Below are 12,372 nucleotides of genomic sequence, written 5' to 3'. Positions count from 1 at the left end.
GAGAAACTTGAGCATGATAGAAGAAATTAATAGAGCTCAACATTATTCAATTTGCTCTAAAAATAAAGCGGAACTCTTGATACAGCACCTCCCCAGCTTCCATCTCAGGTTCCTCTCCAGACAGTTTTTTGGATATTTGTTTAATCATGCTACTCAAATTCATGACCTATTAGAAGTACAAGGCAGATCTGGCAAACAGAAAAGTCACACTGCCAAGCTCACAGGGCCACTTGGTTTGTCACTCTTATAGAACATGACCTTCAGGCTAGACTTCTTCTGAAACTGCATTTCGAAAGAAGGAATTTTCCTCCCCTCGCAGTTTTGCCTCCCATTTAATACCCTTTTTTTGTCCCCCTGTTTCTAGGAGAGTAACACCAAGTGCAGCTGCCTCAGCCCTGACAAGCGGTCCTTCATCCCTGCCCTCCAGCTGCACCAGTGGGAGATGCTGCATCATTGCTCTCTCCTTGGGAAAGCTTTGTCCTTGTTTTCTCTAGCCTCCTACAGGTGTAAATGCAGCTGGAGCTGGATTTTGGATTCCTGTAGTATTTCCCTATCTGTGCAGGTCTGCACACAAGCAGAAGGTATGATACTTGTTAAAAACAAGGATTTTGAGCAGGTCCCAACTGACACGTAGGAAACGTGCAGTTGATGCTTACACTCAGGATGGGTACAGCTGAAGCACAGGTACCACCGGGGTCAGATAGTGTAGTTCAGCTTTTGTTTGGAGACTACAAAGATGCCAATTAATGGCACAGTTGTGTTCATTACTGACCTGTATTGCAGCAAAGGTAAAAAGCCTCCACAACCTCTTATTACTCCATCATTGAGCCTGGAACAGAACACCTGGTAATTTTCTTAGTCTGATGATTTGTTTTGCTGTAGCATGACTGCTTTGTTGTGCTCATTGCTGAGCTATTAACACTTTGTCCTTCCAAAAATATCTGACGCCCCAGACACTATTAGCTCCTCGGAACATTTTCAACAAAAACATTCCAAGGGAGATGTATTAGCAGCTATTCCACTTTCTGGGACAAGCATCACTCCACATCCATGCCCCATTACAGAAGACCAGACCGGGACAGGCAGAAGGGGGTATTTGTGGTCAAGCCCCCATTTTCCCAAGTTCTGCACAAACTTTGCATCTCACATCACTCTCAGACTGGCACATTTCTTGCATAATCCTGTTTTCATGGGCACTAGTGAAGAAACTTATTCCCACCCTAACAGTGGAGGATGGCTCCTGCACCAGGTTACTTACGGCTTCCAGGCGCCAGCCAGTGTTGGGACTTCCAGGGAGGTCAGACTCCTGGTTACCCACTGGCAGGTACAATTTCCCCATGGACACAAAATTGTTAATGGAGGCCTCAAGGGTAACTTGTCAGAGACAATTCCCTGAAGCTAACGATCTTTTGGTCACCCTGGGTCACCCAGCCTAGGGACAACCTGCTGGCAATTGAGCAAGGTGCTAAGAGATCCCTCTTTTAGATTGAACCTATCAGACATGATTCTTTCTGAAGGGTCCAAGAGGACCAGTATCTCTGTAGCAAAAGAAAATGTCAAACAATCATTAAAAGTGATCTCAAAATAGAATCAGTATTTGCCAAATATTGTTTCCCCCTCTTTTTTTTTATTTACAGATGAGTAGACTCCCATACTGAGATGTGGGTAAGTCTTAGGAGTCACACCTTGATTTTGCTTCTGGGTATCAAGACAGAGTTACTTAGGCTTTCTGTACACAGTACCCAAAATTAAAGTAGTAATTGACATTTGAAATGCAAAAAGTCTAGACAATCAGCAAGTCCTTTCCCCAAAGGCTCCTGGACAGTGCGTGGGACTCAGCACCCACACAGCAGTGGGACATAGCGTGTTCAGTTCCTGGGGCACTGCTGTCAAAAGTGACCACACTGAATCGAAGCAAAGGACCATCTTGCCTGCAAACATGTTACCTGTTATTGGAAAGGTATAAGAACATCCATATGGTCGTACTTGCCCCCGATAACACTTCCTTGCCTCCAGCAGTCTGCAGTACTGCGTCTCCACCTGCTCTCAGGATCCCAAGCCTAAGAAAGCAGGAGGCATAGTCAATGCATTTTACGTATAACATCTCTAGCCATATATTTTCTAAAAATAGTATATATTTTAAAAACAGAGGCAAAAATATTTTCTTACAGGTAGGTACAGAAGTATCTGCACTATTTATTTACACATTCTCTAGTGAGAATCTCTTTTAGAAAATCAGCTTAGGGTATAATACTCAGCACCTACACAACTGTAGCTATTGTGCCATGGTCCTTTGGTATATTTTGTCTTTTTGTGTTACACTAAACACTCGCCTGATCTCAGCCATGAATAAGCTGATAATTAAAATGTCATCAATATATTTATTTGCCAGAATCTTCCCTCTATGTAAAACTTTAGTGCTCATTGCAGAAAGGAAGGAACAAATAATCCCCATGTTTGAGAAAAACAGGTTCTCCTTCAAACAGCTGGTCAATGAATGGGACAAAGCAAAGGGAACAGCAAAGAGGAGTGTCACCGCTGCAGGGACAGCCAGCTACTCTGACATCACCCCACATCATGCCTCAGTGCCTACAGCAAGGACTCGGGCCCCCCTTCCCTGTCCATGGGGGTCTCAGCATCTCTGAAGCAGCTCCCTTTCCTCAAAGAAGAGCTCTCTCGATGACTGTTGAACTGATAAACTCGTCGTTTAAACAAGCGATGGAGTTTCTCCTGGAACTGGTTCCCAATGAAGCAGTACAGCAAAGGGTTGATGCAGCTGTTGGCGAATGCCATGCAGATGCTGAATGGCAGTGCTGTGTCGATGATCCCTGTCACGTCACAGTTGTTAATGATGTTCATATGAGCCAAAGCATCCAAAAACGTTAAAATGTGGAATGGGAGCCAGGAAATTAAGAAGGCCACAACAACAGCAGCCACCAGCTTTAGGACTTTGTCCCTCTTCTGCTTGTTTTTCCCAAACTTCTGTGGTTTAAGCAAGTGCCTCCTGATCCAGATGTAGCATGTGGTGATCACTGTCAAGGGGATGAAGAAGCCGAGCGCATTTTTCAGGAAGGCTGTTGCCGCAGACCATTTGGCATAACTCTCATGAGGAAAGGCCATAATGCAAGCGTTGACCCCCAAGCTTTCAACGTAGTGAGTGTCACGGAAATAAAAAGTTGGGAAGGAGGACAAGCAGGCAAGGCCCCACACCACCAGTGCTATAAGATAAGCTTGTTGTGGAGTTCTTCTTTGAGAGTGAATAGGGTGGACAATAGCGTGGTACCGGTCCATGCTCATGCATGTAATGAAAAATATACTTGCAAACATGTTCAAGCACAGGATAGAACTGGAGATTTTGCACATGAGAGACCCAAAGAGCCAGTGGTAGCCCTGTGCATAGTAGGTAGCCCAGAATGGAAGGGTGGCAAGGCACAGCAAATCTGCCACGGCCAGGTTGAAAATGTAGATATTAGCAACTGTTTTGGGACCACTATGACGACAAAGCACCACGACCACCACACTGTTGCCAGCCAACCCCAGAATAAAAACCACCGAGAAGAGTGCTGGAATCAGTGAGAACTGATAATCCGAAGAGGTAAGTGGGCAGGGAGGAGGGGAGCGCAATGCAGCTGATGAGTTTGTCAGTGCTGTATAGAGGAGTTGGAGAGTTTCTCTGGTGGTGATGACCAGGGAGTAGTTGCTCTGCATGTTGGTGCTGGTGAAAAGGGATGTTCTGCAGGAAATTCATGTGCTAGCAGAATTTTTCTATCACGTCGCTCACCTGCAAATCAGAATCCGCGTGTTAGACATGCACTCTGCAGCCATCTTAGCTCTGGAATCACACACACAGTCACAATAAAATAAAACCCATTTAGAAGTATGTCAGTAAGCTGAGTGCTGAAATACCAGGCAACCCTGCTGGACTCCTTTCCTCCGTCCCACTGACAGGACACGATTAGCCCTAGGGAGGTCACAGCACTTTTTAATTAGCCTGGCAGAGAAGCGAGCAGCCGGCTTTTATCTGTGATTACAGATGGTGCTTTCTGGGGCAAGCAGAGCAGAAAGATTATTGACTCGGGAGCTGGAGATACTTCGGGAAGTTCCGTGACCAAAGGCAGCACCGAAGCTCCTTGTGATCCTTTTCTTGGCTTTCTCAAACTATTTCCAGCTCTCTGCGCAGTTGAAGTAATGCAGGAAGGCAGCACCAGCCAGTGAAGATCAGATACTTCACACCTGAGGGCCTCCTGGGACTTTACAGGCGTGAAAGCAGCCTTTTAACAAGGCTATGAGGAAAGCAAGCTTTGAGGTTTTTAAATTCACAGGGCCGGATACAAAGACACTGAAGGGTCTTTGCAAAATGTCATTTACTGTCAGAGTCCTCCTCAAAGCAAATCTGCGTCTCCTGCCCTCATGACGGCTTTTAATCAGGAGAGTAAAAGAAGTATTTTCAACATAGATACAAGCAAAATATTCAGTCCTTGCAGGCACTGGATTTAGCAGTAGTATTTGCCGTTCATTTAGAAAGATCAGGATTGTTTCCGTAAGTGATTATATAGCTACAAAGCAGCTAAAATAGGAGAGTTAATTGACATGTCTGCTCCAGTTCGACAGCTCATATCTGCACTCCAAGCAGGGCATTTTTCAAACTTTAAGACTTTGTAGTCAATAAAGAAAATATCATGCCCAAATATTTTATTTTACATATTAGAAAGAGACAATTCCTTTTTAATTAAGTCAGGCATTTAGGAATTCTCAAGGGGCCCTAAAAACGACAGAAATTTTGACCAAGACAAGGCAACAGAGTTGGGTAATGATCTCTCATGTAACAGAAGGCGACTGATAATTTCAAACGTATTTTTCTGTGCTAACAGTTTAGTGTACTCCAGCTTATCATTTGCTCAGTGCAAAATATGCAATATGCTACTTCAAATATGCTGACAAAAATTTAATTTTAATTACATTGTCTCAACAATGAAAATTCAATAGGAGAATATTAATGCACATTTCTGCAAAGTGCCAGTACTGAACGTCCCAAACACGGGATCACAAGCCCCCGTTCTGTAATCTAGCAGGTCTCAAACCGGAGGAAAGTTTTCTGTCTGGGGACAGCAAAGATTCAGGAGAGGGTCTGAGGCCACATTTTGCCCTGAACTCTTAGGTCCTGAACCCCTCACTTTAACCTACAGAAGCTGAAATCTCAGAACTAGTCACAAAGAGTTACGTATCTGACTTAACTCCTAATAGAGGGACTACACCATAATTAATTTTAGCTATACTACTGAGAACAAGGCTCCGCTGACAAACATGCTCCCCCCTCTGCATGTGAGCAACTGGTGGCTTAGAATCTGCTTCTAAACTAGTCATTCCTACTATTATTTAAGACACAATGAGGTATTTTATCAAAAATTGAATCAAAACAATGGCAATTATGTTCTAACAGCAGATAGAAAACATACCTCTCAACCTCACATTCGTCTGGATGTAGCTCTGGGATTATGTGCTCCTTTTTTCTGTTTTTCTTCTAGCAAGTATCACCACCAGCAATCTGCTCGCTCATATCTTCCGTTTTCCCACTGGGAGACTTTAACCTACATAACTTGAGAACTGAAATACAAACGCCTGCCAGCTTCTTTTCCTTTTGGAAGCTAAACAGTTTGAGAACCCCCCTTTCCAAAGCCACGTGAGCACATGCAGTAAATCAGGAGAGAGGAACAAGACAACCAAAAAAAAAAAAAAGAAAAAAAAAAAAGAGGGAAAGCAAGCAAGAAAGAAAAAGGAAATTCACACAGATATCTTTGCAGTTTTCTACTGCAGCTCTTGGGCCAGGAGGGTACACCCACATGCAACCCCCTTCTGCCCCCCAGGTGTATGTGACACACGCAAGCTTCCGTGTGAGGGTTCGTGCACCTCTGAGGGCAGAGGGATTCCCACGCTGGGGCTCTGTAGAGTCCCAACACTTGCTAATGCATTTGAGAGCGGAATAGGCTCTTAGTCCTGACAGAGCCGACCATAACGTGGACACACAGAGAAAGAAAGCAGGGGAACATCACAGCACTGCCTGTGTAAGGGGACTGATCCTGTCTCCCAGTTAGCAGGACAGAAAAGCCACTGCCCAGGTCCTTGCAAAGACGTGCATGCTGCTCGAGCCGAGGAGGGCAGCAGGACAGATCCACGTGGCAGAGAGCAGCCTTGGCTCGGAGGCTGCGCTGGGGTAACACACGACCAAAGCGAGCAGATCAGCACAGCTGCGTGCTCCTGCCGACTTCCCATTCACACAGAACTGAGATTTTACATCTGCTTCTTCCTCACATCACATGCTCCGTCTGGCCCCAGCCTCCTCTCCCTGGAAGGAGCTCCAAGGGGGCTCCTGGAGGATAAGCACGGGACAAAGTAAGCATCCGTAAGCCTTAAACATTTTGCCCTGATATCCTGAGTGCGATCTCCTCTGCAGCAGCAGCCCATCTACTGGGGATGCGTGTGCTGTGCTCCACAGGCAAGGCTGCACGTCCCAGATGGAAAGCAACCACAAAAGGCCCTGACAGTGACATGTCCCTTTGCCCCAGCCAGGTGCTGCTGGCTGGTTCTCCATCATCATCCAGGACTGGACCCAAGCTCATCCTATCCTCAAGGCTCATGGGGCACCGGATTGCTCTCTGCAGCTCCCTGGCAGGGGCTGTAGGCAGGGGGGTCGGTCTGTTCCCCCAGGTAACGAGCGACAGGACAAGGGGAAACGGCCTCGAGCTGCACCAGGGGAGGGTTAGATTGGGTAGGAGGAAAAATGTCTTCACTGAAAGGGCGCCCTGGCACTGGAACAGGCTGCCCAGGGAGGTGGTGGAGTCACCATCCCTGGAGGTGTTTAAAAAGCAGGTAGATGCAGATTTTAGGGACATGGTTTAGTGATGGACTTGGCAGTCCTGGGTTAATGGTTGGACTTGGTGATCTGAAAGGTCTTTTCCAACCTAAATGATTCTGTGATTCTCAAGGCAGGGAGAGGAGTTCTTGGCAGCTTTTGGCTTTACCTGCCTCATGTTAAGAGTCCAGCTCTTGGCATTTTCTGTACAAAAGGAGACTGGGTTATTTAAAGAAGGGAAATCCCACACAGCATTTCTATTTATCACGGTGCAGCTGATTTACTGCTTCATGAACACAAGGACAGAGAGTGGTCAGGACAGTCAGGCTGCAAGCACACACAGTGCCTGTGCTGGGAACAAACACTGGAAGGAAAGAAAGCTGAAATAGCTCAATGAAATGACACTCTGAGAGCAGATAAAACAGAAACAGACCCAAATATCACAGGTATTTTGGGGGAAGGTAGCACCAAATCGCTGCACACGGTGGGAGACCTCATCTGTCCCAAAGGCTCAAGCACTGCATGTCACAACAAGAGTTAGATAACAAATTTCAGCACATCCTTTTTATCTCCATGTATATCTATGAACTTACCCGATGCACAAACATTCACCCATTCCATAAATATTGATTTTGGGGCATCCTTTCCTTTTCCCACTCATTCCTCCCTACTCTTGTTTGAGGTTGTTATGGAAAAAGCAGAGGAGAAGGGGAGATACCCTGGGACAACTGAAAGTTGAATTACTCAAAAAACCCCACAACTTTTTAAAGGAAACAGTAACATCCATAATAGCTTGGGGGCTGAAAAAGTCAAGACTTAACCAAAAAGCTTTAAGATGAAGGTTTGCATTCTACACACACTACAACCACTAGCAGGAGACTTGTTCAGTTGAAGAGGCATCAAACAATGCACCTTCTAGAGACACGCTGCAAGAACTCTGTCCTTTCTTCAAACCAAACATCTACCAAGCGGGTCAGTAGGAGCATGTGGGATGTGCAAGTGCAAGAGGTCACGTGTCCGGCTGCAAAGGAGAAGAAACACACCTTTTGCCACCAGCCCTCCGGCTGTACATACTCTGCTTCAGCTCCAGAGGACTGTTGGCTCTCAGGTGCGTGACCCTGAGATGTCAGCACTCATTCTGACCCATATTCATTAAATTTTTCACTAATGGCATGTGACAGGACACCCTGAGCCAGGAATTCTTGCGGCTTGTTCCTCTGCACACAAATGATCAGTGAAAGATCTTGCTCCATCCTTCATCAAACATCCAGCATTCTTTGTAAGCAGGGGAAAAAGTCAAAGGCATGACAGTGTTTATTTTGCAAAGATAACAAACACTAATTATTTAGATTTAAATATAAAGTTCTCCTTTCCAGATGCACTTTTGATCCTCACAGATACTGACTGTGTCTATTCTGTTCTACCTCCAAAACTGAAATTTTGTGCTGGGTTCCTACCTTTTAGTAGACAAGAGACGGGCCTGATACACCTGGTGCGATGGGGGTCATTCTTTGGGTTGCCTTTTGCCAAATCCTGCTCCCATTCTTCCCCCCGCCAGCGCATCCAACTCCTTATCTGATCCCAAGTTGTCACTCCAACGCTCCATTTAGCCAATGTACAAACCCCATCCCTCTTCTATTTCCCCCACTATTTCTTTCTTCCTCCCACTGTTTTTGAGCATCACCTGCACATGAATGGCTGTGAAATAGAAAGTACACCCGATGCAGACGCCCAAGCTGTCCATGCACAAGCCAACGTTGTGCCATGTAGTGCTGCATCTGCGCTAATGCTCCCTGAGCTTGCAGGACATGTTCATCCAGCTTCCACAACCAGGCTGGTAAATACAGCACATGAATCTCCTGCATCAGAGCCCAGCACACGGCTCAGCACAGTGACAGTCTTTAGACTTTTTACCGTTTGTCTGGCTGCAAAAGTGCAAAAGCTGGGAGTTTTCACCACAAGAAGACCTGCTTGATGTTAAATGGTGAGGAGTTAATGCCTCCTGGGGCATATATTTGGGGGAGAATTTCATACATGATGTTTATAACAAGAGAAACAAAAATCACTTCTCAAGAGAAGAAAGAAATTTTGCTGCATATTCACTCAGGTTTACCTTTCTGTCCTCAAGTCCATGCACCTAAAAAGGTCACTGGAAGAGTTTAAAAAAAACCTGACCCAAACCCAAACAAAACAAAAAAATACCATCACAAAACCACCCACCCACAATTCAAATAGCAACTGTGCAAATTAAAAGAATGGGCTCATGCACTCCTCGGTCCTAGGTCTCGGATTTTGTAGGGATGTACTGCTGTTAGGGATGGAATATTCCAAACAGACAGCATATCCCACCGCGCCAGCAGACTGTCAGAGCCAGCTCTTGAGGTTAAGCCCTGCCAGCCTGCCAAATCCTCAATGCAACGTGAGATCCAGCTGCAGGCTGTATTCATGGGCTTGATTTTTTCCTTTTGGAGAAAGCAAGAGGGGAAAAAGATCTCTCATCCATGTTCTCCCCAGGTTGCATAACCCAACCTAGGTCGGTAGAGTTCTGACCAATTTGGTGCTGATTTCCAGCAGGATGGCCTGACTCCCTGGTCCCAGGGCTGGTGGCAGGACCTGGGGATCCAGCACCCACACACGCCGGGGAGCAATGATTTCCATCATGCCAGGTAGGGCATCGTGCTGAACAATAATAGTTCCTTTGCACACGTGCACCAAAACCATCCTGCCTGCAGCTGGGTTCTCCCAGAACTCCGTAAACTTTTGGATGCAATCCTCCTCCCTGCATTCATTTGTTTAAGGGTTTATGTGGGGATTAATTGCTCAGTCTTGCAAGTAAGATTGGAGTATCTACCTTGTCCTCCCCCAGCCTCAGAGCACTGCTGCAGAGACGGCTGCTTTCTTGCACCCTTTTTGGGGCCTTAGGGGGGAAAGCACCAGTAAGCACTGACCAGTTGAAAATTGATGGCTGAGGCAGCAAATCCTTGAGTCCTGCTCACACTCAGCATCCATGGTCCTTGCCTTGGCATGCTGGCTCTGAACACTGCCTCATGTACCTCTGAAGCACAATCTGTCCTGACAGTGGGTGTCTGCAAATCCAGTTTTGGCCAGGAGGGAGAACTACTAACTTTTTTTTAAAGGGTAGACCTTGGTCAGTGTTTCACTTTCCTTCCTGGAGCCACGATGTCACATGGAAGCACTGAGCAGGCTTGGGGAAAGCCCTGCTTTTCACTTCACAGCAGTGAACACAAGGGCCACCCAGCCAGGACCCCTCAGAGTATAGTGTCAGAGAGCTTGGTCCATTCAATGGACCTTCCATGCTGGAATAAGTCAGTTTTTGAGGCAGTTCAGTGTCTATAGTGTGGCAGAGGCAGTCTGGAGGGAAGAGGGATGCCCTTTCCACCTCCGGCACGCAGAACATTTTTCCAGAGCATTTCTTTTATGGGATGTTTGTGTCCAGTCCGCATCACTGCCAAGACTGAGATTAAGCTCCATGACATTGTTTGTTCAAATAATTGGCTGTAAGCATTTTACAAGTTACTAAAAGTAGCAAAGAAAACAAGCACTTAAGTGACTTTGAAAACATGCTGCACCCGTTGCTATTAAAGGCAGCGAGGCACATGCGCCCTGGCGTGGCTGCCCGCTCTCGGGGGGAGCACGGCAGCACGCCCGGCCTTGCTGAAGGCAGCAGGACTTGGCCAGAGCTCCCTTCCCGAGCACTGCACAGCTCTGAGTCATGGCCCCAGACGGAGATAAACCACCACGCACCAGGGCTTGCCCACAACGGGCATAGAGCCTAAATCCTGCTGATGGAGCTGTGGCCAAAGCACAGCGTTGCAGCAGATTGAGAGCTGCCCAGCCAGACGGCAGCGGGAACCTACATTCAGCTTTCATAAAGAACAATTTGTCGTGACAGGTAATTTTCCCCTGCTCACTTCTCCCAGACCAGTTGCTGTGGTGAGCAACAGAAGTCAGGACCACAGCTTATGGGAGAGAGCTCCATCCTGTCTAACTTCTACTTCATTATTATTAATACATCTGTATATAACCCAGCATTTTAAAGGATGTGGAAGCATACTTCACGTGTCTTTTTAGGGTTTCAAAGTGATTTTTTTATGAAGAGCTGTGTGCTGGTTTTGGCTGGCATAAAGTTGATTTTCTTCACTGTAGCGAATGTGGAACTATGGTTGGGATTTGTGCCGAAAACAGTGCTGATGATAATGCAGGGATGCTTTTGTTACTGCTGAGCAGGGCTTACACCCCGTCAAGGGCTTTTCTGCTCCTCACCCCACCCACCCCACCAGCCAGCAGGCTGGAGGGGCACAAGAAGTTCAGAGGGGACACAGCTGGGACAGCTGACCCCAGCTGACCCAAGGGATGTCCCATACCATGTGATGCCATGCTCAGCAATTAAAAGCTGGGGGGAAGAAGGAGGAATGAGGGGACGTTCAGAGTGATGGAATTTGTCTTCCCAAGTTAACTGTTAATGCATGATGGAGCCCTGGGAGGTGGTGAATAAATCCCTTGTTTTGCTTTGCTTTCTTGTGCAGCTTTTGCTTAAGTACCAAAAATGCTGAGATACATATGAAAGAGGGTTTGCCAGCTAGTTAAAGCTTTGGGGGGGTCAGAATATTCCTGACACTTGGGTATTCCAATTTATTTAATCCTTCTTTTAATCAACAGAGCTATTAAGCGATTCTCACCCCACCTTTGCCCACCAGAAAGTTTAAAGAAACCAAACCATGCTCCTTTAACTCATTAGACAAGCAAGACCATCCCAAAGAAAATGTTTGTACTGCTTATATCAAACCTCAATCCCATAAAGACAATACGGCTCCTTAAAATCTACGGTATTAGGCAAGGCTCCTGACATCAGCTATAAACAATTTCTGAAGTGGGTGTGCTGGGCTATAAATCCCAAATGTCAGATAAATCAGTGACTGAAGAAAAGGCAAAACACGATCGTGGTCATGCAATGGGTGGAATACATTTTAACAGAAGACCTGCAGTGGCTCAGCCTTTCCATTATAGCTGGAAGGATGAGCCACCTCAGCCAAAACACTTCATGCAGTCCAGAAAACCCTCCTAGCAGATGGAGCGAGACAACCAAAATCCCTGCTTGCAGAGCACAAAGAACTGAGCCTGGAAAAGACGGGTGAAGGGCTGAATGCTCATCATTGGATGGACCATAGTAGAACTATTGTTCATAGTAGGACTATTTGTTAAAAAATAGCTAGAGAGAAAAATCATATGGTTATTCTTCTCAAGAGCTGTCTTCACCTTGTCTCTGCAGCATCCAATGTGGTAGTGATGCTGGCTACTGCTGACTGCAGCAATGATGCTTGGGAAGCTGAAGCTGGACAGGCAATGCCAAGCGCTTCTTGCAAAGGAGCACTGTGCACTGCAGCACTGCCACGGTTTAACCCCAGCTGGCAACTCAGTCCCACACAGCTGCCTGTTCACTCCCCCCTGGTGAGATGGGGGAGAGAACCAGAAGAGTAAAAGTGACAAAACTCATGGGCTGA

At 46.4% G+C, this 12,372-nt stretch overlaps 1 protein-coding gene across 1 annotated transcript; it reads right to left on the bottom strand.

Moving 5' to 3' along the window:
* Positions 1 to 2,361: 2,361 nt before the first annotated feature.
* On the bottom strand, positions 2,362 to 6,746 carry AGTR2 (angiotensin II receptor type 2). Its single transcript, XM_040614630.1, has 2 exons — positions 5,457 to 6,746; positions 2,362 to 3,781 (listed from the first exon to the last, which is right to left on the bottom strand). Exon 2 carries the CDS (start codon positions 3,706 to 3,708, stop codon positions 2,590 to 2,592), a length of 1,119 nt encoding a protein of 372 aa, XP_040470564.1. The 5' UTR covers positions 3,709 to 3,781; positions 5,457 to 6,746; the 3' UTR covers positions 2,362 to 2,589.
* Positions 6,747 to 12,372: the final 5,626 nt, after the last annotated feature.

The sequence above is a fragment of the Falco naumanni genome, chromosome 14 (genome assembly GCF_017639655.2).
Source record: "Falco naumanni isolate bFalNau1 chromosome 14, bFalNau1.pat, whole genome shotgun sequence".
NCBI lineage: Eukaryota > Metazoa > Chordata > Aves > Falconiformes > Falconidae > Falco > Falco naumanni.
This window is presented reverse-complemented; position numbering and strand designations above follow the sequence as displayed.

Bases quoted from the DNA above. Each gene is read 5' to 3' on its own strand.
- AGTR2 (XM_040614630.1), bottom strand. From the start codon at position 3,708: ATGCAGAGCAACTACTCCCTGGTCATCACCACCAGAGAAACTCTCCAA.